The 22,246-nt window shown below is 43.1% G+C and overlaps 1 protein-coding gene across 5 annotated transcripts in view; it reads right to left on the bottom strand.

The window, feature by feature from the left end:
- The window catches only part of UIMC1 (ubiquitin interaction motif containing 1), a 2,105,680-nt gene that overhangs the window by 963,330 nt on the left and 1,120,104 nt on the right, over positions 1–22,246 (bottom strand). For all 5 annotated transcript variants that reach the window (XM_044069293.1, XM_044069294.1, XM_044069292.1 and 2 more), the window contains one exon: positions 11,079–11,311. In XM_044069293.1, coding sequence (XP_043925228.1) covers positions 11,079–11,311 — 233 coding nt within the window. The remainder of the gene's footprint in view (positions 1–11,078; positions 11,312–22,246) is intronic.

The raw sequence follows: 22,246 nt of genomic DNA, 5'->3' as shown, positions 1-22,246 counted from the left end.
ATCTTATTCTTTGAGATGGCCGCAACACAGACTTTGGCCAATTGAAGGTGATTCCAAGGGAATTGCCCAGTGATATTGTGGCTTGCAGGCTCCGTAGACGTAGATGCTTGGAGGTGGCAGTTAGGAGCCAGTCGTCTAGGTACGGAAACACCTGGAATCCTAGACTTCTCAGGTGAGCAGTCACTACTGCCAAGCATTTGGTGAACACCCTGGGGGCTGTGGTGAGACCAAAGGGCAGCGCACGGAACTGAAAATGACTGCCTCCTAGGCTGAAGCGCAAGTGTCTCCTGGACGTTTGATGTATTCTGATATGATAATACATGTCCTTGAGGTCTATGGAGCACATCCAAACACCTTTCTCCAACAATGGGAGAATGGTTTGTAAAGTGACCATTCGGAACTTGGACTTCTTGACTGAACGGTTTAGGTTGCTTAGGTCCAAAATGGGCCTCAAGTCCCCGGTCTTTTTTGGCACCAAAAAGAATCTTGAGTAAGTCCCTAATCCGATCTGGTCTGCGGGGACCGGTTGGATGACTCCTATTTGCAGCAGCTTTGAAATTTCTGAGGCTGCGGTATCCCGTTGACTGGGTGGCGGGTCCGGGATTTCTTTGGACTGGGGGGGGGGGGCAACAGAATGGGATGGAGTAACCTCCGGCGATAATTCGAAGCACCCATCGGTCCTGAGTGATCCCTTCCCAGGCCTTCAGGTGCTTCGAAAAACGACCCACGACTGGCTCCGGAGCAGCACAGTCGGGCAATCCCTCAGGGACTATGAAAAGCTGAAGAGCCACGAAAGGACTCGCGGTCTCCAGTGTTGCGAGGGCCTCTGCCGCCTCTGGGACGGCGTCTTCCTGATGAATTTCCCCCTCCTCTGCCTCTGGAGGGGGAACTTTCCTGCTGAGAGGGGTAAGACTTCTGAGATCTACGGAACCACATCTTCCCTCCTCTTTTAGCCTTGGGATAAGGCCGAAAGGGAGTGGAAAATCATGCCCCTACGGCAGTCAGAGTCTTACCCTCCTGTTCACAGCGGGTAAGTATGTCTTTTACCTTGGGCCCAAACAGGGAGGACCCATCAAAGGGGGCGTCGGCAAATGAAGACTTGAAGGCCTCCGCGAAATGGCACAGGCGGAGCCAGGCTTGTCTCCGTAGAGCAATGCCTGCACCCGCCGCTCTACTCGCCCCTTCGGCTGCATACGAAATGAGCCTCATGGACGAGTTCCGAATGGACGACATTGTAGCCAGCTGAGATCCAACCGTCTGGGCCAGCTCCTCAGGCAGGTTACCTAAGAGGGTATCGGACAGCTCCTTAATCAGATCCCTCTGAAATCTCGTAAAGTGCGTCAGGTAGTTCAAAGACCTCAGAGTAAAGGCTGCTGAACTAAAGGTGCGCTTACCGTACCGATCCATGCTCCTAGACTCCTTATTAGGAGGATGGACGGACGTCAAAGCCTCTGCTACATCTTGCTGGGTAGCAGATGCCACCACCATAGCATCCACAGCCACACCTTTCCTAAGGAACTGTCTGCCCGGGGGCGCCGACAGAAATTTGTTTGGACGAGCGGGCACCGGTTCCACAGAGTCTGGGTGTTCCCACGCCCTTCGACAGATCAAATCCAAAAGCTCGAAGGGCGGAGACACCCAGGAGGCGGAGGGCTGAGCCCCGAAGGCCTTCAGGAACACCGACTCATCAGCAGAGGGAGGTTTGGACTGCCAGCCGCCTCGTTGTTTTAGGGCTTCCAGGATGTCTGCAAAGGAGACATCATCCGAGGACGACTTGGAGGACCCCTCTGCATCATCGAGATCGGTGTCAGATGTCAAAGACTCGTCAGGGGAGTCAACGTGCTTCCTCTTGCACGTTCTCTTCCTGGGAGGTTCTTCGGACGAGGCTTCAGAAGGACCTCCAGGAGGGGGAGAAACCCCAGCGGGGGTAACCTGAGGCCCAGGGGCTCCGCTGTCTACGGACAGGGGGACTGCCAACAACCCAGTCTCCAAATGTAGGGAAGGAGCTGGGGAAACTGTGGAAGTAGCCAATGAAGATTTGGCTAAAGCACTCCTCATAGCCCTGAAGGCGGGACCACCAGAATCCTGGGAGGGTCCCCCCTCCGTGGCCACGACAGTGGACGGCACTCCCGCCACCGATGCACCAAGAGGGAGACTTGGGACCGAAAGCATCAATCCCGAAGCCTCCCCCCCAGGGCCGAAGGAAGAAGTCCGTGCACTGAACTCCGACCCAAGAGCCGGAGTCGGAGCAAGGGTCGGGCCTGACCCTAACACCTCCACTGGTTCCACCAGCACCTGCTCCAACGGTGCCGAAGCTGTTGGAAGAGGAAGTACAGTAGGGGAGTGGACCATCGGCTCCGAAGCCAAATGGGCTGGAGCCGAAACCATCTTTTGGAACACCGGAGACTGGAAGAGTCGAAGGAACACCCTGTCGATGTCCGAATCAGACATCTTGGATGATCTCGAGGATATCGATCGGGCCCAAACCGATTTCTCCATCGGCTCCGAAGGGCTCGAGGACCGGCTCCGAAATGACTCAACAATTATCGGCTCCGAGGAAACCTTCAAGGAAATTTCCCTCTGTGCCGATAAGGACTTCGGCTCCGAGGGGGAAGTGTCTGAGCCGATGACCCTTATCGGCTCCAATATCAGTGGAGCCGATGAGGGTGACCCGCCTCTCGATGCCCCAGACCTCGGCTCCGAAACCAGAGGGGTCGAGGCTGGAGGCATCGAGGCAGACCGTTCCGACCTCGGCTCCGAAGTCCGTGGAGCCGATGGAGAAGTCTGCTTAGTTTTCTTAGCCTTCGGTTCCGACTGACTGGTCGGAGTCGGCGCTTTCCTCTTTTTAGAAGGAGACGGAGAGGAAGATAAAGCCTCCTCGAAGGAAGGCTTGATTAATCCTTTGAGGATTAATTTGTTTTTCCTTTCCTGGAGGACTCTGGAGGAAAACGCATGGCATACACTGCACGATTCCTGCAGATGTTTAGCGCCAAGACAATAGACGCACAAGGAGTGGTCGTCCGTTATGGACATTTTGAAGCCACACCTCGTGCACTTTTTAAACCCAGAGGGTTTATGTTCTTTAGACATAATCCTACAAAAAACAGACAACAACAGTAAACTTAAGGGTTTGACACACAGGAACAAATATGTATGCCACAAACTCAGAAAATATTTAAACTAAAGAACTTTTTTTTTTTTTATATATATAAACAAGATTGAGAAAGAGAAAAAAGGGAAAAAGGAGGGTCAAGACCCTCTAATTCAAACGGGTACTTGACCCACACACAACCACTAAAGTAGTAGTAACCACAGGGGAAGGCCCCTCTAACTTAAACGGAACCTTCTCTGACAGGAAAATATACGAAAAATTCAATCAAACTGCTAGAAAACACTCGTACACAAAGAATAGCCGTTAAAACAGCTTTTGGGTTTAAATGAAGCAAATACTGACAGGAAAAAAGCCTAATATATAGTACTTAGCCCAGCCAATGTTGAGACCACGTCCAAGCTCTGTAAGCGGCAAACGAGATCTGGGGGATTAGTGGTGGTGCATCCTGGGATAAAGATAGCTCAGCCAATTAGAGGCCTCGCTCTATAGCATAAGCGTGCCGAGTCGGAGCCGAGGGATCGGCTCCGAACCCATCAGTCAGAATGTAGGCGAGATAGGATCACATAACATCAGGAAGTTATGTACTCAATATAACATTCCATAGTTGTTGTCCTTGATCTCACCTTCCTTCTTGTTGGTTGGGTTTGGAGCCGATCCTCGGCTCCGACTCAAGACGTATTCTAAAGCTCGAGATCTTCCACTGGCTCGAGGCTAGACCCTATCCCATCATGCCTAGCTCTAGTTACCCAGATCTCATTTGTGATAACCCATAACACTAGACCACAAAATGCAGATATATAAACTATAGGCATATATAACTATATCTATATCTCTTTATATATATATATATATCTAGTGTGTATATATATATATATATATATATATATATATATATATATATATATATATATATATACACACACACACACACACACACACACACACACACACACACACATCTATAGCTACATATAGATATATCTATATCGATATATATATATATTTGATCTGTATCTATATATCTATATCTATATCTCTATATGGATCTAGGACTACTAAACAAAAGTTCAACAGTCCGAATCCACAATCACCGAACACACTTTAACGAACACGCTTTCACCGAAAAAGTGCTTTCGTTGAAAAGTGTTAAACAAAAAAAAACATTTAATTTACGTTTTTGAAGGGGGGCTATGCCCCCCACACCACCCCTACTTTAATTTTCTCACTCCGAGATCGTACTAAAGTGGGGAAAAGGGAATTTTCCCTTATCCGCACCGTAGTACAACCCCCGCAACGGGCATACTTACACAAAAGTGCTTCTTCGTTGAAAAGCCCTTTTGTGTAAGTATGCCGGACCGATAGTGATTTGGTGATGCTGTCGTTCGGTGATCCATACAGATCCCATCTATATATATAGATATCTATATGTATATGTATATGTATATGTATATGTATATATATATATATATATATATATATATATATATATATAAACTCATAAGGCAGGAAGGGAATCAAGGCCTATATGACCAAAGACGAATAACTCCTCTCAATCCTCCAGCACAGGGAAGGAGGGTGGGATGCAAGAAGGAAGGCGAGATCAAGAACAACAAACATGGAACATTATGGTGAGTACATAACTTCTTTATGTTATGTTGTCCTTATCTCGCCTTCCTTCTTGTTGGTTGGGAACGCACCCCCAGCACCTTTTTCTTGGATGGCTCAATGGAATATACTCTTCAGGACCGTGGAACCAAAGGATGCCCTGTTCCGGGAGGCCAGATCTACTTTGTAATGAGTGATGAAGGTATTGGGAATTAACGCACTTAGCTGCCACACAAACTGAGTCTAAGGGTAGTCTGGCCTGAAAAGCAGTAGAGGTAGACAAGGCCCTGGTTGAGTGCCTTTGAAACTTTCCTGGTAGTTGTTTGTTCTGTGAGTTATAGACCTAAGTAATGGTATCTGAAGTCCATTTTGATAGAGTCACTTTCGAGACTGAAGCTGCCTTTTTGTTTTCTGCAAAGGATACAAACAATTGGTCAGATTGTCTTAACTCCTGAGTCCTGTGCAAACAGAAACGTAATTGTCTATGGACATTCAGTTGGTGGAGTTTATCCTCTGCCTTGCTGCTATGGTTCAGAAAGATCACTGGGAGTTCTATCAATTGATTCAGATTGATCTTTGAGCAAACTTTTGGTAGAAAGGAGGGGTTGGCCCTGAGAGAAACCTTATCTTTGCAAAAAATTAAATAAGGGGGACGAATGGAAAGTGCTTGTAATTCTGATACCTTCCTAGCTGAGGTAATGGCGATCAAGAAAATTGTTTTCCAAGTCAAAAATTTTAGAGCACAAGAACTAGCCGGTTTGAATGGAGGAAGAATCAAGGCAGCTAGGACTAACTTTAGATCCCAAGAAGGAAGTGGTTCTCTTATTGGGGGTCTTCAAAAGGATAGTATCCCTCAGAAAAGCTTTGCATAACCTGTGGGACATAATAATGGAACCCATTTCTCCCACATGAAAGTTGGAAATAGCAGCCAATTGAACTCTGATAGTTGCTGCTGCTGCTCCTTGGTTAAAAGTTTCAGCGAGGAATTCTAGGATCTTTGAAATGGGTGCAGTAAAAGGATCAATACTATTTTTGACAGCCCAACAAGAGAACTGTTTCCATTTGCTAGTATACAGTTTACTCGTCGAGGACTTGTTAGAGGAAATGAGAATATGTTGTACTGTCAGGGAGATGACAGGAAGCCTGGCTAAGCCAGGAAGTGGAGGAACCAAGCTGTCAGCTTGAGGGTCTGCAAGGAAGGATGAAGTGTGCCTGACTGATGCATCAGCAGATCCAGAGCTGGGTCCAGGATCCAAGGCTCCTCCAGAAAATGGGGCCATAGAAACGGGAATCCTATTTTATAAGGCCAGTAGGTGGCAATGAGGATTAGCTTGCAACCCACCGATTTTGCTTTCTGAAGAACCTTGGGAATCGGAGGGAATGGGGAAAAGGCATACAGAAGTCCAGGGGGCCAATCGTGAACAAGTGCATCCCTAGGTGATTGTACCAGTGGGGGGACTAGGGCGAAATAGCTGCTGCATTTGGCATTGATGGATGTGGCAAAAAGAGCGCAGCAAGGCTGGCCCCACTTGCAAAAAATCTGGTTCGCAATGTCCTGTTTCAGGGACCACTCGTGAGGCATAAGTATAGCCCCTGCTTAGCTTGTCCACTATCACACTTGATTTCCCCAGGATGTGTGTTGCAAACAGAAAGCACTGGGAGGACAATGCCCATTGCCATACCTTTAGGGCCTCTGGACATAAGGGGTAGGATCTGGTTCCGGCTTGCTTGCTGATGTACCACATACCACTGACATGTTGTCCATCTGAATTGCAATCATTCCCGTGGGAAGAGAGCTGTGAAGTGCTTGCAACGTCAGGAGTACCACTCTCATTTCAAAGATATTTATGTGCAAATGGTACTCATGTTGTTGCCAAATTCCACGAACAGTCTGTCCCAGATAATGCCCCCCCACCCTACCTGTGAAGCACTGTGGCCACTGGTTGGGGGAGAACGAATGGTCTGCCTATTGTCAGTTGGGTGGACTGAAGCCACCATTTTTGGTCCTTCTTGCAGGTCTCCGTGATGAGAATTTCATGAGACATGGGTAGATCTTGCATGGACCACTGAGCAAATATAATAACCTCATGTGGAAATGTGCCAAGGGAACTAGTGTTATTGCTGCCGCCACTGAGCCCAAGACTTTTAGAACAAATCCGGCTTGTCTTTTTCCTCCCGATTAAGACTGCAACCGGATGCTGAATGGTCGACACCCTCTCCTGAGGCAATTTTGCTATCATGTCTTTGGTGTCTAGATCTGCTCCTATAAATGTAATATATTAACTGGGCAACAAGGCGGACTTTTCTAAGTTTACAGTGATGCCTAGCTAAGAGCAGAGGCATATTGTGGTGTCCCTTGTCTTGGTTAGTCGATGTTCAGTGGTGGCAGTAAGGAGCTAGTCGTCCAGATATGGAAACATCCGGATTCCTTGACGCCTCAGATGAGCTGTGACTACTGCCTTTGCATTTGGTGAACACCCGGGGGGCTGTGGTGAGGCCAAAGGGCAGAGCTCTGAACTGGTAGCGACTGGCTCCCAGTTGGAAGCATAGACATCACCTGGATCACCTGTCCATCTTGATATGGTAGTACACATTGTGGAGATCGATGGAGCACATTCAATTGTCCTTTCCCAGAAATATGGACTGCAGTGTCACCATCCGGAACTTTGTCTTTTTGACAGACCTGTTGAGTCTGCTGAGGTCCAAAATGGGCCTCCAGTCCCCTGTTTTTTTTGGTACTAAAAAGAACCTTGAGTAAGTTCCAGATCCGATTTGGTCTGCGGGGACTTCTTCAATGACTATTTTTCTTAGCAACCTCTGAACTTTTAGAGTTGCTTGCTCCCTTAGATTGGGTGGCACATCTGGGATGGATTTTTGTTTTTGGGGAAGAGGTGGCATGAAGAAAGGAATACTGTATCCCCTGGATATGACCGAATGCACCCATGTGTCTTCTATGATATTTTGCCAGGCTTCTGAGTACAGTGACAATCTTCCCCCGACTGCCTCCAGAGGTGGACAGGCGAGCCCCTTTCAGGAGCACTGAAAGGACCTACCAGAGAACGTATCTTGGTCACCCTGACTCTGCGGACCCCCTCTGCCACGAGGACATCTCCCATTATTACTCCCCCCTCTGCCCCTGGAGGAAATATCACCATGTGCATCAAGCGAAGCTCCCTGGGATTACCGGAACCACATTTTAATGCCTTTTTGACCTTTAGGATAAGGTGCAGAAGGTGTGTAAAAACGTACTCCCATGGCAGAAAGTGTGTTTACCATCCTGCTCGCACCTGGTTATTCTCTCTTTTAACTTAGGCCCTAACGACAAGTCATCAAAGGGGGCGTTGGTAGAGGAGGACTTTAAAGGCTCTGCAAATTGACAAAGGTGCATCCAGGAATATCTCCGTAAGGCGACTCCTGTGTCTGCAGCTCTGCTCGCTCCATCGACTGCATAGGAGATAAGCTGCATGGAGGAGTTAACTACCTAAGATGAGGTCAGACGCTGAGAAGTTTTATCTGCATCTCCCACAGCTGTAGGATCCTGTAGGGTATCTCCTAGCTCTTTCAGGAGATCTCTCTGAAGTTGGGTGAAATGGGAAAGATAATTCAGTGACCTGACAGTAAAGGCTGTTGAAGAAAAGACACACTTCCCGTATCTGTCCATCATATGGGACTCTTTGTTCTGCGGATGGAGGATGGACAGATGTAGAAGTCTCTGTTAATTCCTTCTTAGTGGTCGCCAGCACCACCATAGCATCAACTGGCACACCCTTGGTTGGTTAGGAACATTTTGTCATCTGGTGCCATTATGAACTTATTGGGCCTTCGCAGAACTGGTTCCATCGATTCTGGAGAGCTCCATACCTTTCGACTTACTACCCCTAGCAGCGGGTCTAAGTAAGGAGACCCCAAGAGGTGGACGGTGGGGAACCAAATGCGTCCAGGTACAGGGATTTCCAGCCACCTCTCTGCTTGAGGATTTCCAGAATGTCCAAAAATGAGACATCCTCAGAGGGGGACCATGGGGACACTTCTGAGTCCTCCAGGTCCATGTCCGATGTGAGAGACTCAGGGGAGTCCACATGCTTCCTCTTACATGCCTTCTGAGGGACCTCCTCAGGGGGATGCTCTGGGGAGTTATTGGAAGGGGGTCACCCAATGGGGTGTTCTGGGGCACTGGTTCCCTATGCTTACAAATAAGGGGTGGTGAGAAGGAAGATGCTGGCTCCATAGGGAACGGAGTAGCTGAAGCTGAGGGAGGAGCTGTCTGAGAGAACAGCACACTCTTCTTCAACTCAAAGGCACCATGCTCCCGGCCCGAGAGGGTCCCTGGCTCCGTAGAATCGAGAGACCTCTCCCGTACAGAAGGTGATGGCTCTGAGGCCAATGTGGGAGCAGAGCTCACCTGCGCTGAAGCTCTGACAGGAAGAGTAGGGTCGGACAAGGGTCCAATGCCACCCCCCACCCCCGGAGCTGACGAGGGAGTGTCAGCTCCCAGATCCCTCGACAGAAGGAGGTATCGAGGAGATCAGAACAGATGTTGGAACCAAGAGACCGGAGGTTTTCAGAACAGACAGTTCCACCACAATGACTTCCATGCACTCTGGCTCCGAGCTCAGGTGAGTCGAAGGAGGAAAGGATGATCCGGGAGGTAAAGTAGTCGGCTCCGCATCCATACGGGCTGGGCTCGATAAGATTTTGGTGAGAGCCAGTGTCTTGAGAAGCCTCTTCACCAGCCTCGCCACAACATCGTTTGAAAGGCTCCTGGACGATCGAGAGGAGTGGGTGAACGATCGGTGACTGCCCGCCAAAGACTGTAGAAGTGGTGACTGTGGAGTGGACTGCACTGGTTCCAAAGAACGAGATCTAGTCCTTTTGTGATTCCTAAATGGTTCCGAGGACACTGATGGAACCGCAGGAGATAAGGTCTGTCGAACCCGAGAGGTTACGGATCCGACGAACTGGAGGATTTCTCTGTGTCTCGATAGCTCTGAGATTGGAACTGACAGAGATGTCGGTTTGAGGGATTTTCCTGTTTTACTAGCCTGATTCCCTTCCACTGGAGTGTCAAAGGGCCCTTTCAGTTAACCTCTCAGAATAAGCTTGTTTTTGCACTCCTGCAGGACTCTGGCGCTGAAAGCATGACAAATAAATCATGAGTCCTGCAGGTGCACAGCTCCTAGACAGTAAACACAACTCATATGTCCGTCAGTCAGGGACATTTTTTGGGAACATGAGTCACACTTCTTGAATCCGGAAGGTTTGGATTTTTTGGGTGCTTCTTTGGACATTATCACAAACAGCAATAAGCAGAATATAGTATCTAACTTTTTTTTTTTTAAAACAACAAAATACGAAAGGTAACGGAAGGGGGAGAGCTTCTAAGTTAAACGACAACTCCCCCAACCGAGGAGAGTCTCTAACTTAAACAGCTAACTCCTTATCAGAAAGGGAGAAGGAGGGAATAAGAGGAAGCCCTCTAACTGAAATGGGCTAAGAACAAGGGGGGATCCTCTAAGAAAAAATGGATTTGAAAGAGGGGATAGGCCTGAAGGAAAAACAATGGCCTAAACAACAACAATCAGAAGAAAATGGAGACAGGGATCTTATTGCAGCCTGTACAAACACCTTCAAAGACAGAATACCTACACCAGTTCTCAAGGGAACAGGACAACATACTGGAAATTGTTTCTGATCACAAGATAATGGAATGTGGGCAAACCCACAAAATACCACTACAGTGACCCTAGTCATAGATCAAATTTATTAACTGTTTTGCTAAAGTACGGCTAAAATAATAAAGGTACATGTTCTGGTGGGATGAAAAGGAAGTCACAATGTTAACAAAACTGCCCAAAAATGGGAACAAAGAACGGTCACAAAACAAGGTTAAATAGTGCCAAACAGAGCTCATCCAATAGCATTATTTTTAAACAAAATTCCCTTGGCAGTACTGCCATTTTGATGCAGCTGAAAGAAGCAAGTCTTACCTGTAGTTGCAGTATGCCTTTCTATGTATCCCAATTATTAGTATGAAAAAATAAATCAGCACCTAACTGTAGTAGTATAATTTTTCAGCACTGCTGCCAAAGATCATCAAATATACCCAATTATCAAACAGAAGTTTGACAATTTGCCACTTTATATATATATATATATATATATATATATATATATATATATATATATATATATATATACACATACATACATATTCAAAAAGGCACACAGTTACAAGCAAGGAGTGAAAGGATGCACACACATAACTGGGAATAGACATTATCTACATGTATAGAGACAAAAACTCATACTCAGAAAATATACTAACACAGCAAGAGATAATCAAAATGCCTGGGGCATATACCTCTTTGGGAAAGACTACTGTTACAATTTCTCGTTTTTCCTCCTCTTCTTTTACTTCTTCCTCTTGTTCCTCCTCCTTTACTTCTTCCTCTTGTTCCGTCTCCACCATTACCTCTTCATCTTTCTTCACTGCTTCCTCCATTTTTTCCCCTATCATTTCCTCCAGTTCTTCCTTTTCATCCTTTACTGCTTCATACTTATCCTCTTTCACTTCCTCTAGACTCTGCTGAGTTTCTATTACATAAAAAAGTCAAAAGAAAGTGGTGTCACTGCTGTAAAAGCTGTAGCCATTTCAACAACAGAGATTCCTGCACTTAATCAATACAAACGTCGTAGAACAATTAGTCAGAGTACCCACCAAGGGGAAAAACACCTTGGATCTTTGTCCTTACTAATACGGCAGAAACTTGCATCATCCTTTGCCCATTTTCATCACTTGTTAGGACTGACCATAAAGCAGTCTCCTCTGAAATAAAGCTAAAAACAGAAACCCCTTCCACCCAAAGTACCTTTAGAAATTTCTTTAAGACAAATAATTTGCTCCTAGGTGACACATTGGCAAGCATCAAATCCCCACCAACCTAGTTAATTTCACTGAACATGCAAAAATGTATACCACCACACTATACCAGCATGTAAACAAGCTGCAAAGATGCAGCCATACCCCACAGAAACAAATGCAGGGCAAACACCAGAATTAAACTCACATGGTGGAATCATAATATCAACAAGCTCTATAATAAAAAGAAAATAATTTTGACCAAAAGTAAGAGCAGAAATTCCTAGAATGTTAGAGTCCTTGTCACTGAAATAAACAAACAGCTTGGGAACTTAACATCCACCAAAGTCAACTTTGAGGCTAAAATAGCTACCCAAGCCAAAGACAACAAGATCTTAGGAGGTTACTAGGCTAATGGCCCTACAGCTTTTTTAAGTCTAGCCATTCATGCCCCAATTTTTCCAATTATCAATGCCCAAGGACTAGAACTGTTTTGGCATATGCCTTTGTCACAGAGCATCTACAAACTGCCCCTGTCTATAAGGGCCACAGGTAACAAGCCAGGGGTAAATTTCTGATTTCCCATCCAGTGGTCCAAACTGCATTTTAATAGGTTTAGGGAAGAGCTCTGTTTCACATTAATGAGGAGTTTGTTCCAGAGAAGGGGAGGGGCTAATCTCTGAGACACATACCTGTTCCTGCAACATGTTCTGTTTATTTCACAGACAAGGTTTAGATTCTTAGGATGGTGCAGTGGTGCAGCAGCAGTGTTGCTGCCTCACACAAAAGGTTCTTCGGTTCGATTCTCGGGTGGAGTGCCTTCTATGCGGAGTCTGCATGTACTCCCTGCATTCATGTGGGTTTCCTTCCAGGTGCTCTGGTTTCCTCCCACATCTCAAAGAGATGCATCTGGAGCATTTCCCCCGGGTGTCCGCTGAAAATTGGCTTCGTTCCAAGTCAGACTTTCCTGGTAAACAAATGTTAAAATAAATAAATAAAACAGATTGAGTAATTATAGTGCTGTCTGTTTCGTGACTGTGCAACAGACCCATCAGGGCTGGATCACAGAATGCCTTGTAGGTTAGGCATAGATTGCCCCTCAGTAATATGAAGGAGACTGAGTAGAGGGGCATGGCTTTGAGGCAGTCTGCAAAGGACATATATTAGATCCTGTATTCTTTTAGTGATGAACCTTTGTGGCTGCTCCACCTGCTACAATTTCCTGGTGAGGTACATTCTGAAGGGTGCACTGTACTCAATTACTGGTCCAATGAGGGCTGAATTCAGTGATGCTATGATCTCCTTCGATATGAATGCAATGCCCTTACCTATCAATTTCGGACTAGCCAGAAAACGGAAAACTGAACAACAAACCAAACGGCTCGAACTTTTGCTGCAAAGAATGACAGTTGAAGTGAATATATTTTAGCGCTTTCTTCCACTTTATTTTAAACCATGGACTTCTTCAGAAAAACGGGAACTCTCCCATGTTCCCGTTTTTATACATAACAGGATGTGATGTAAAATGAGTCGCACATTTAGTCTATTACAATACTTAGTAGTAAAATTAAAAAATCATTCCGAATTCATTATATTGTGATAAACAAAGTCAATACAAAATATATAAATTCTATCTATTGAACATTACTTTTAAAATTATTTAATTAAAAATTATATATGTTTTACTTTCTTAGAAAATAAAAAATATATAGAATTATGAAATGAACAGTAGAAACTGTAACTTCATAATATTAATACTGTTGCTATTTATGTCCAACTTCTCAGAATACAGATTCTAATATATTCTATCTCAGAATGTCATTATCTCAAATGTTATGAACATAATCTTAACATTAAATATTAAATGTTTTCTATTATATAGATAGTAAGGCTAGTATTAATTGTATTAATTGTGTTATTATGAACATAAGCAGATCAGATAGTTTAATTTTTATGTTGAATGCATTTATTCGATAGGTAATTTACACTTTCATCTGACTAAGACTGTTTGAATTCATTTTCAAATTTATTTAAAGCGCAAAAACATTGTATTTTTGAATTAATGTTAAGATTATGTTCATAACATTTGAGATAATGACATTGTTTATCACAATATAATGAATTCGGAATGATTTTTTAATTTTACTACTAAGTATTGTAATAGACTAAATGTGTGACTCATTTTACATCACATCCTGTTATGTATAAAAACGGGAACATGGGAGAGTTCCCGTTTTTCTGAAGAAGTCCATGGTTTAAAATAAAGTGGAAGAAAGCGCTAAAATATATTCACTTCAACTGTCATTCTTTGCAGCAAAAGTTCGAGCCGTTTGGTTTGTTGTTCAGTTTACCTATCAATTTCGCCACATAGAATGATTTTCTCACTACCAAAGTTACACCGTGATCAAAATTCAGGTTACTGTCAACCTGATTTCCTTTACCACTGGGTCTGCTCTTAAGGGAGTTTTATCAATGTTGTAATTTGCAGGGGTGGTCATATTCCCAAAGGGTATAATTATGCATTTTTTGCACTGAGCTTTAGGTCATGATTCTAGCACCAGTTAAGTGTCTGTGTCAGACCTTCCAGGAGGATATCTACATCTTTGAGGGATTCGATGATTGCGCCCAGCTTGCAGTTGTCAGCAAATTTGGTCAGCCAAAGGCCCTAAACATTTGCCTCGACTTCAGAGAAGTACATTTCAAAACAGGAGATGTCCCAGCAGTGAGCCCTGTAGGCCACCACTAGTAACAGGTATCTTGGTGGAGGTGGATTCCCCCACCTTAACTTCATTTGTCCTGGCGGATTCCTCCTCCTAACTTCATTTGTCATATCTGTGAGTTAGGCTATAACATCTGACTGAGGTACTGTGTCAAATGCCTTTGCCAGGTCAAGGTAGGCAGTATGTCAGGTTACCGTCAACCTAATTTCCATTACCACCAAGTAAAAACAAGCTGCCACAGTGGATATCCAGCATCAATAAACTTGACAATACATACAAAAAGTTGATGTTCAAGAAAACAAAGGCAAGGCCTCAACAATGGAAAAGTACCATCCTCACCCTCAACAGGCAAACAAGAAAACTTGTCAAATCCTCTAAGGCTCCTTTGAGAGAAACTTAGCAAGTACAGCCAAGGATAAAAGGGAGAACCCAAGCATGTGCAGAACTAGTGGCCAATGGTATCACACATACACTGACCCCACAGAGATAGCAAACCTGCTAGCAGATAGGTTTGGTTAAACTTTCACTCTCTTATCCCCTCCTAACTTATCACAAACCGTCCCCCCACCCCCCACCCCCACCCTACATATCTGAACAGCATGTCCTCAAAGCCTTGTCCAAGGCAAAAAAAAAAACAGCCTCTATGGGACCAGACGACATCCCAGACAGTCATCTAAACAGGCTAAAACATGAGCTGGCATCACCATTAAGTACCCTATTAAATCATAGCCTAACCACAGGCTTTGTTCTTGTGGAATGGAGAACAGCAACAGTTACTCCCTTCCAGAAAGGTGGCCTAGCAACACACCTGGGGAATTAAAGACCTTAAGACTAACCAGCCTCATTTGTATGGCCACAGAACATACCATTATGGACCTCATAAATAAAGACATAGGTGACCTCCAAACCCTGGATCCTACCCAATTCAGCTTCAAGGGCAGATCCTGCCTGTTAAATCTTTTGGATTTTTTTGAAAATGTGACCAGGGCCATTGACAAGGGCAAATTTGTGCACAGAGCATACCTCGACTTGGTAAAGGCTTTTGACACAATCCCACATTCCATTACCAATAAACTTAGCAAACTGAATGTAAACCCCTTCACTGTAAGACGGGTTGCCAACTGGCTCACAAACAGGACACACACTGTCAAAGTAGGTGACTCCACATCAACCAGCAGACCTGTTACCAGTGGGGTACCACAAAGGTCAGTGTTGGGTCCCCTACTATTTGGTATATACTTCAGAAGTTCAGGTCAAAAATAAGGGGTTGTGGCTGACCAAATTTGCAGATGACTACAGACTAGGTGCAATCACTGAATCCACAAATGATGTCAGTATACTTCAGAAGGATCTCGCGCAGGCCAGCGACTGATGTATTAGTCACGATCTCAGACTGAATGCAAAGAAATGCATCATCATTCCCTCTGGCAAAAACAAAGTCCCTTCACACTATCAAATCAACAATAACACTCTAAGTACCCACGGAGTGGTAAGGGACCTGGGATCACAAGTTGACTGCGACCTTAACTTCGACCATCATGTGTCTACTGTAGTAAGAAAGGCTTTCTACATAGCACACTTGATTAGTAAAGGCAACACCTTGAGAGCAAAGCAAAAGAGGTTATAACCCCTCCATATTCGGCACTTAATCTGACACACAACTGAGTAAAAATTCCCCATTTGGCATGTACTGTACAAAGCACCTACAGCAATTGCAGAGACCTCAGAGGTTTCTAACAAAGAAGATCAAGGGGCTCCAGCATGTACCTTACACAGACAAACTGATGTCCCTACTAAGAAGAAAACCAGACTGTAGTCCCGTAACTCGAACGTTGCTTTAATGAACGAACCACAGAGTAACAACCAACATTGAAGAAAAAGTAAAAACCAAAATTTTACTAAGCGCTTTCACCCATAATATACAATAGGCTTCATCAGAGTAATACAAAGTGCCATAGAAGGTCAACCGCGTTTAAACCTATTTTGAAAGGTGGTTTATTAAAAATACGAAGTATTGAACCTTTTTGCAACAATGATAGCGAGGACCATTCCAGAAATGCCATGATTTTACCATTTAATCCTATGTTTGAGCATATTAGAATGATTTTAAAGGACACATGGTTGAGCGTGTTTAATAATGACATTACTTCCATATTAGGTACTACACCAAATCTTATTTATAGTCGAGGTAAAAACCTAAAGGAAATTATGGAAATTGATAAGGGAGCAGGCGTGTATAGAAGCTCCAGTATGAACAAGTGCGGGGCTTGTGGGGTATGTAAGTTTATTAATAATGGGCCATATGTAACAATTAACAATTTTGGTATAAGTATCAAATGTCCAGGACATGTCAATTGTAACACTAAGATGGTAGTTTATGCAGCTACCTGTTTGAGCTGTCCTGCATTTTACATAGGAAAAACCGTTATAAAATTGAGGTTAAGAATAAAAGAACACACAAGAGATATTAAAAATAACAAAAAAACAAATGCCTTATATTTACATAGCCAAGTTTGTAAAAATTTTAATAAATTTATATTTTTCGTGATTGACAGGATACCATACAACGACAGAGGGGGTGATGTTAAAACATTATTGGAGGTAAAAAAAGTGTCTATGGCAACTTAGGTTAGATGCCTCTAAGCCTCCAGGTATCAATGATCACATATCAATTGCTAGCATTTTAAAGTTAAGGTCCTATTGCATTTAATGTTTTTAATGCAAACTAAGCAGTTTGCTATTATATATATATATATGTATTTATAACATTTTAAAGGTTCAGGTTAATATTTACAACAGTTTATGGTTTTTATGCATTCCTGAACAAAATTCAGTTGTTTGAAATGGTTACTCTGGAATGGAAGTCTTAATCCACTGTTGAATTTTAATAATTATTTACAAATTTATCCAACGGGTTGATATTTAATATATTTACTTATTATAATTACTACATTTATTTAGCTTTTTGTAACAAAGTATTTTAAGTCACTTTAACTTATGTGTCTGTACTGCAGCTTTAATTAAGTTATGAGCTGTGATTCAACTTTAGAATGCTATTGGCTCATTTGGGAGGTGTGTGTATGATGTAGTTTTTAACTAACTTTTTTCTGTGGCACTTTGTATTACTCTGAAGAAGCCTATTGTTTATTACGGGTGAAAGTGCTTAGTAAAATTTTGGTTTTTACTTTTTCTTCAATGTTGGTTGTTACTCTGTGGTTCGTTCATTAAAGCAACGTTCGAGTTACGGGACTACAGTCTGGTTTTCTTCTTAGTTTGGTCGTGTATCAGTTTATTAAACTGATGTCCCTATCACTGTACTCTGTATTGTACAGACTTCTTACAGGAGGCTTATGCCTGGCCTACAGAGCAATCCAAGACCCAAACCTAATGAACTATATCATATCATATAGCATATCAGTAAAACAAACGGCAATAGGGCTACCTATTCGAGGGACCTAAATATGGCTTGTGACTTAAATACGACATGCTGGAGGGACAATTTATCTCCCAGTGACTACCACGTCTTTGGAACAGGCTACCAAGTCATGTGAAACAGAGCACCTCTATGACACTGTTTAAGAGGAATCTGGACGAGTGGATGGGGCACCGTATATTCTTACTGAGGATGGCACCTACAACCCTCTTGGACATGGGCAGTCATCACTAAATGCAATCTTGGATACTGACTAGCATTTCTATAGTATTACACTGGGATAAAATGGCTAGGCTTAAAATGACCTCCGGGTCAACAGCCTAGTAATCTCCTCTGATCCTATGTATTGTTCTGCCCTTGTTCATTGCTCTAAGAAGTCCACCAAATTTAGAAGGCATGAATTGCCCTTGAATAAATCAAACTGGGATGGGACCAGTGTTTAAAGATTTCCTAATCTTTATCAGGTCCACACTAATTCTTTCCATGGCTTTGCATACAAGAATAGTCAAACTTATGGGTCTATAGTTTCCTGGGTCTGTGTAGAGGGATGAGAGTTGCAGTCCTCCATTCCCTAAGGATGAAGCCTGTCTGGAGGCTGTAGTTGAACTGAGACTCTAGTGGGCCTGACAGAGCATGTTTAAAGGTATTTAGGGAGCATCCTGGGCTATTTTCAGGACAAATTGATCCAGTGTTTCTAGCTTTGGAGAGTGCAGTAAGGATCTCTTCTGTAGTGATAGCTGGAAGAGAAATGGTAGAGGGTACTTCTTGGGGGAGAAACTGGAGCTGAACTTATTGGCTAGTAAATCTGCTTTCGGTGTAGAAAATTCCATTTACTATTAGTTCAACACACTGTCGGGTGTTCTCTTTAGGGTTGCATACATAACTGAAAAATACCTTAAAATTAATCTTAGCTTGGGAGGCTATTTTTGCCTCAAAGATGGCTTTGGTGGACTTGATTAGTTCCCTAAGTTGCTTACTAAGATTGATGAGGGAGTTTTTTGTCTTTTGGGCAGGATTTTCTTTCATTGTTCAACTTAATTATACTGGAGGTCCACCAAGTGGGTTTGTTTTTGGAATTTGCTCTAGGTTTATTTCTGTTTGGTACTGCTGTTTCTATACACTTATTTACATGTTTGTAAGGTTTCCATAAACACTTCGGCATAGGCCATTGTGTTCTCTGTGTATGGGGGGCTTGGAATTTAGCTAAGCCTTCACTTAAAAGAAGGCAATTTATTTTATTTTATTTTTATTTAACATTTGTTGACTGGGAATGTCCGACTAGGTTCCACAGAGCCTGTTTTCAGCGGAGGCCCAGGGAGAAATGCTCCAGATGCATGTCTTTGGAAAAGTGCTTAAAGGTTCAGGGGTTTGCTGGGAGGTCAGCCTTTATATTTATTTCAAGGGTTAACACTTTGTGATCTGTTCTAAGGACATTACATAGAGGGTATGCAACATTTTTTCATATTTATGAGCACCACATCCAGGGTATTAGCATCCCTAGTAGGTGTGCAGACTAGCTGTTCCAGGGGATCTGCACTGGCAAAAATACAGGAATCCTTAAGGTTGCATGTTACTGCTTGTGCATGTATCCCATTTTATGGTGGGATAGTTGAAATTGCCCATGAACATGCTGTTGGGCTAAATTGTGGGTGACTGCAGTACATTCAAGTATGTGGTAAGGCTATCCTGGGTCATAGATGGGGACCTATACCCAGCAAGGAAATGGTACTGAACTTTACCCAAAGTTGGTTGGACATGGAGTAGCTCAAGCACCTCATAATGTTTGACCAGTCTTGAGGTGTGCTTACTTTTTAGGTAGATTGAAACAACTCCACCTCTTGTCCCTCCTTGTACAGTAGTTGGTCTAAATGTGAAGATGGCACTATTGCTTTGTACAGCTGGAATGCCTTCCATGGCTTTAAACCAGGTCTCAGTAATTGCACAGATTTCAACACTTTTTGGGGTGAATAGTGCTTCCAGGGAGTGGAGCTTTTTGCTGAGACTCCTAGCATTGAGCAGTAACAACTATAGTTCATCTTGCATAGAATTTACTATGTTGGAAGATTTACCAGCTTGGCATTGCCTACAAAAGGGGTGGATAATGTATTTGCCAATATCTGAAGCCTAGTAGGGACAGGTGCAGGCCATCCCTGGCAAAACAGTGCTTTCGGTCCATCATGTCCCCCCAAGCTGACAAATACTGGAACCCCTTGGAATGACTTCAGTAACTAACTCAATTGTCAAAGTCAATTATCTTCTATTTATACAGTGGTATCATCCTTGGAGGAGGTAGAAGTTGTTCAATGCTAGGCTCATAAATGCATGGGACACAATCTGAAAGCTCTATCATGTGTTCCTTCATATAGCCCAGGGAGATGCATCTCAGGTCATTAACATCCATATGGACTATGACAGAGTTATACTGGTACTTCTGGTTCAATGTCATGACTGCATGTGTGATGTGGTGGATCCTTGAATCTGATAGACAAGTGACCTTAACTGTCTCCTTGCTCAACCTGATGAGTGGGGTATCAGTGCGTCTCACAACAGTCTCCAATGATCACTATATTGGGCTGTGTGGTAGTTTGCCTTTAAGGGCTTAGAGGATGAAACATTATGGGATGCGGTTATAATGTGTTACAGGGAGTGCTGTCTTTGCAGAATGTTTGGGAGGTTGCTGACGGCAATGTATTGGAGGTCTTTCAGGTCTGGATAGATTGTATTGAAGAGCCTCAGCATATACATGAGTTTATGTGTCTGATGCACAGTAGGTGTAGTGTGTGTGTTACTGGCAACCTGCTTGGTGATAATCAGTGTCTGTTTGCGAGACCTTTGACTCAAAAGGCATAGTGCAATTACATTTTTTGCATACTGTGTCAGTGTGCTTAAGAATAAGGTGGTTGTCAGTAAACATAAAATAATTGCTACATTGTCTCAAGATGTCTATTTCCACTAGGCTGGCTGCAGTCACAGTAGGAAAGTGCACATTCGTGGCTGTGGATGCTCTGTTTTGTGATCTATGAGGGGTGGCACAATTGGGGTTTAGAACCTGGCTGGAAGGAGAGGTCTAGAATTGATCTAAAATAACACTCTTGGAACAATGCTTCTCAATGGGTAAACTAGTTGATCTACACTCACCAAGATAATTGAAAAAACACAGATGAAGTTGTATATAAACAATTACAACTCTAGGTGTCTGCATCTATACAGGGCACTGCAAACCACTGCTGCACAGCTCAGCACATGTTACAGGAGGTGACTTAGACAGGAATCCAATCAGTAAACAGTGAAATACAGTGTAAATATATATACAAGGCTCAGATCATGCAACAATTTTCTCACTACTGTACTACAAGACTAAGGCCCCCCAGACCAAGTAAAATACAAACAGTAAAAAGCAGTAGAAATTAAATAAATGACACTCTGATCCTGCAGCCATTCAATTTCCCCACTACTGTAAGGGATACTAAAAGACTAAGGTCCCAGACCAAGTTAAAAGTGCAAACAGTTGCCTTTTGGTTAAAACAAAGAAAGGTGCAGAAAAAAAAAACAAACGATTCAGATTTACTCTGAATGTTGATGAGTGCTAGTTGAAATGGGATTATATGAAACGGAGGCTAACCCAAGCTTTAAGAGTCTAATGGGTGTGCCTCATCAATCTGAGCTGTCAGTTCTAGAAGAAATAGCACTGGGAGCATACCTCTCAACTGTCCTGATTTCCACTGAATATCCAGATTTTTGCTGTTTATTTATGGTCTGCTCCTTATAAAATCTGTAGTTTGCTGGCAAATCTCTGGGATGATCGGAGGACTGAAGTCACTAAATAACGACATACATTTGAGTATCAGACTTAATGTCCTTCAGAAAATGCATTCTAACCCAAATCCTGTTATTCTAACAACCTTCTAAATTTATAAGAGCAATATTTAAAATCTGTCCCCATTTTGGGCCTTTGCCCCCCATTATTTCAAGCTTTGGCCAGATTTCTTGTACTAAGAGGTTGAGAGGTGTGACTGGAAGGAGTTTTCAAAAACTAATTTACAGTAGGGGCAGTTAGCTAAAAAGGTACCAAGTTCAAAAGCAAAACAAGCATTGGGTAGATGGGGAAAGGTCCAAAACATAAATGTAGCCAAATAGCAATTTTAAACTCAGAACTCTTGTAGCTGAAGAGGAATGGAGATGAATACCTTAAATAAAAAATGTTTTGCTTCTCCTCCCACTATTTAGATAGATCTAATTTCTACTCAATTAATGAATGCAAAAGGAATGTTCCCTAGCTCACAACTTTTCAGACTTCAAGAAAAAAAAAGCTTTACAGTGAAACAAAGTTTAAAATACAAAAAACTGTGGCAAAATAATACCAAAATCAAAAGTTAATGAAAATATCCAAACCTTAAATGTAGAAAATACAAAAATCAATGCAGTCAAACTAGTTTTAGACTCAGGTCTTGTATCAAAATTTAAATCACAAGGCATTTTTTAGTAATGTTTGTAATCGCAAAAGCACAATGCAGCGA

The sequence above is a fragment of the Protopterus annectens genome, chromosome 4.part0, assembly GCF_019279795.1.
Source record: "Protopterus annectens isolate FY-2018-M chromosome 4.part0, PAN1.0, whole genome shotgun sequence".
Taxonomy (NCBI): domain Eukaryota; kingdom Metazoa; phylum Chordata; order Ceratodontiformes; family Protopteridae; genus Protopterus; species Protopterus annectens.
Note: the sequence above shows the minus strand (reverse complement) of the source record. Positions and strands in the feature narration are given on the sequence as shown.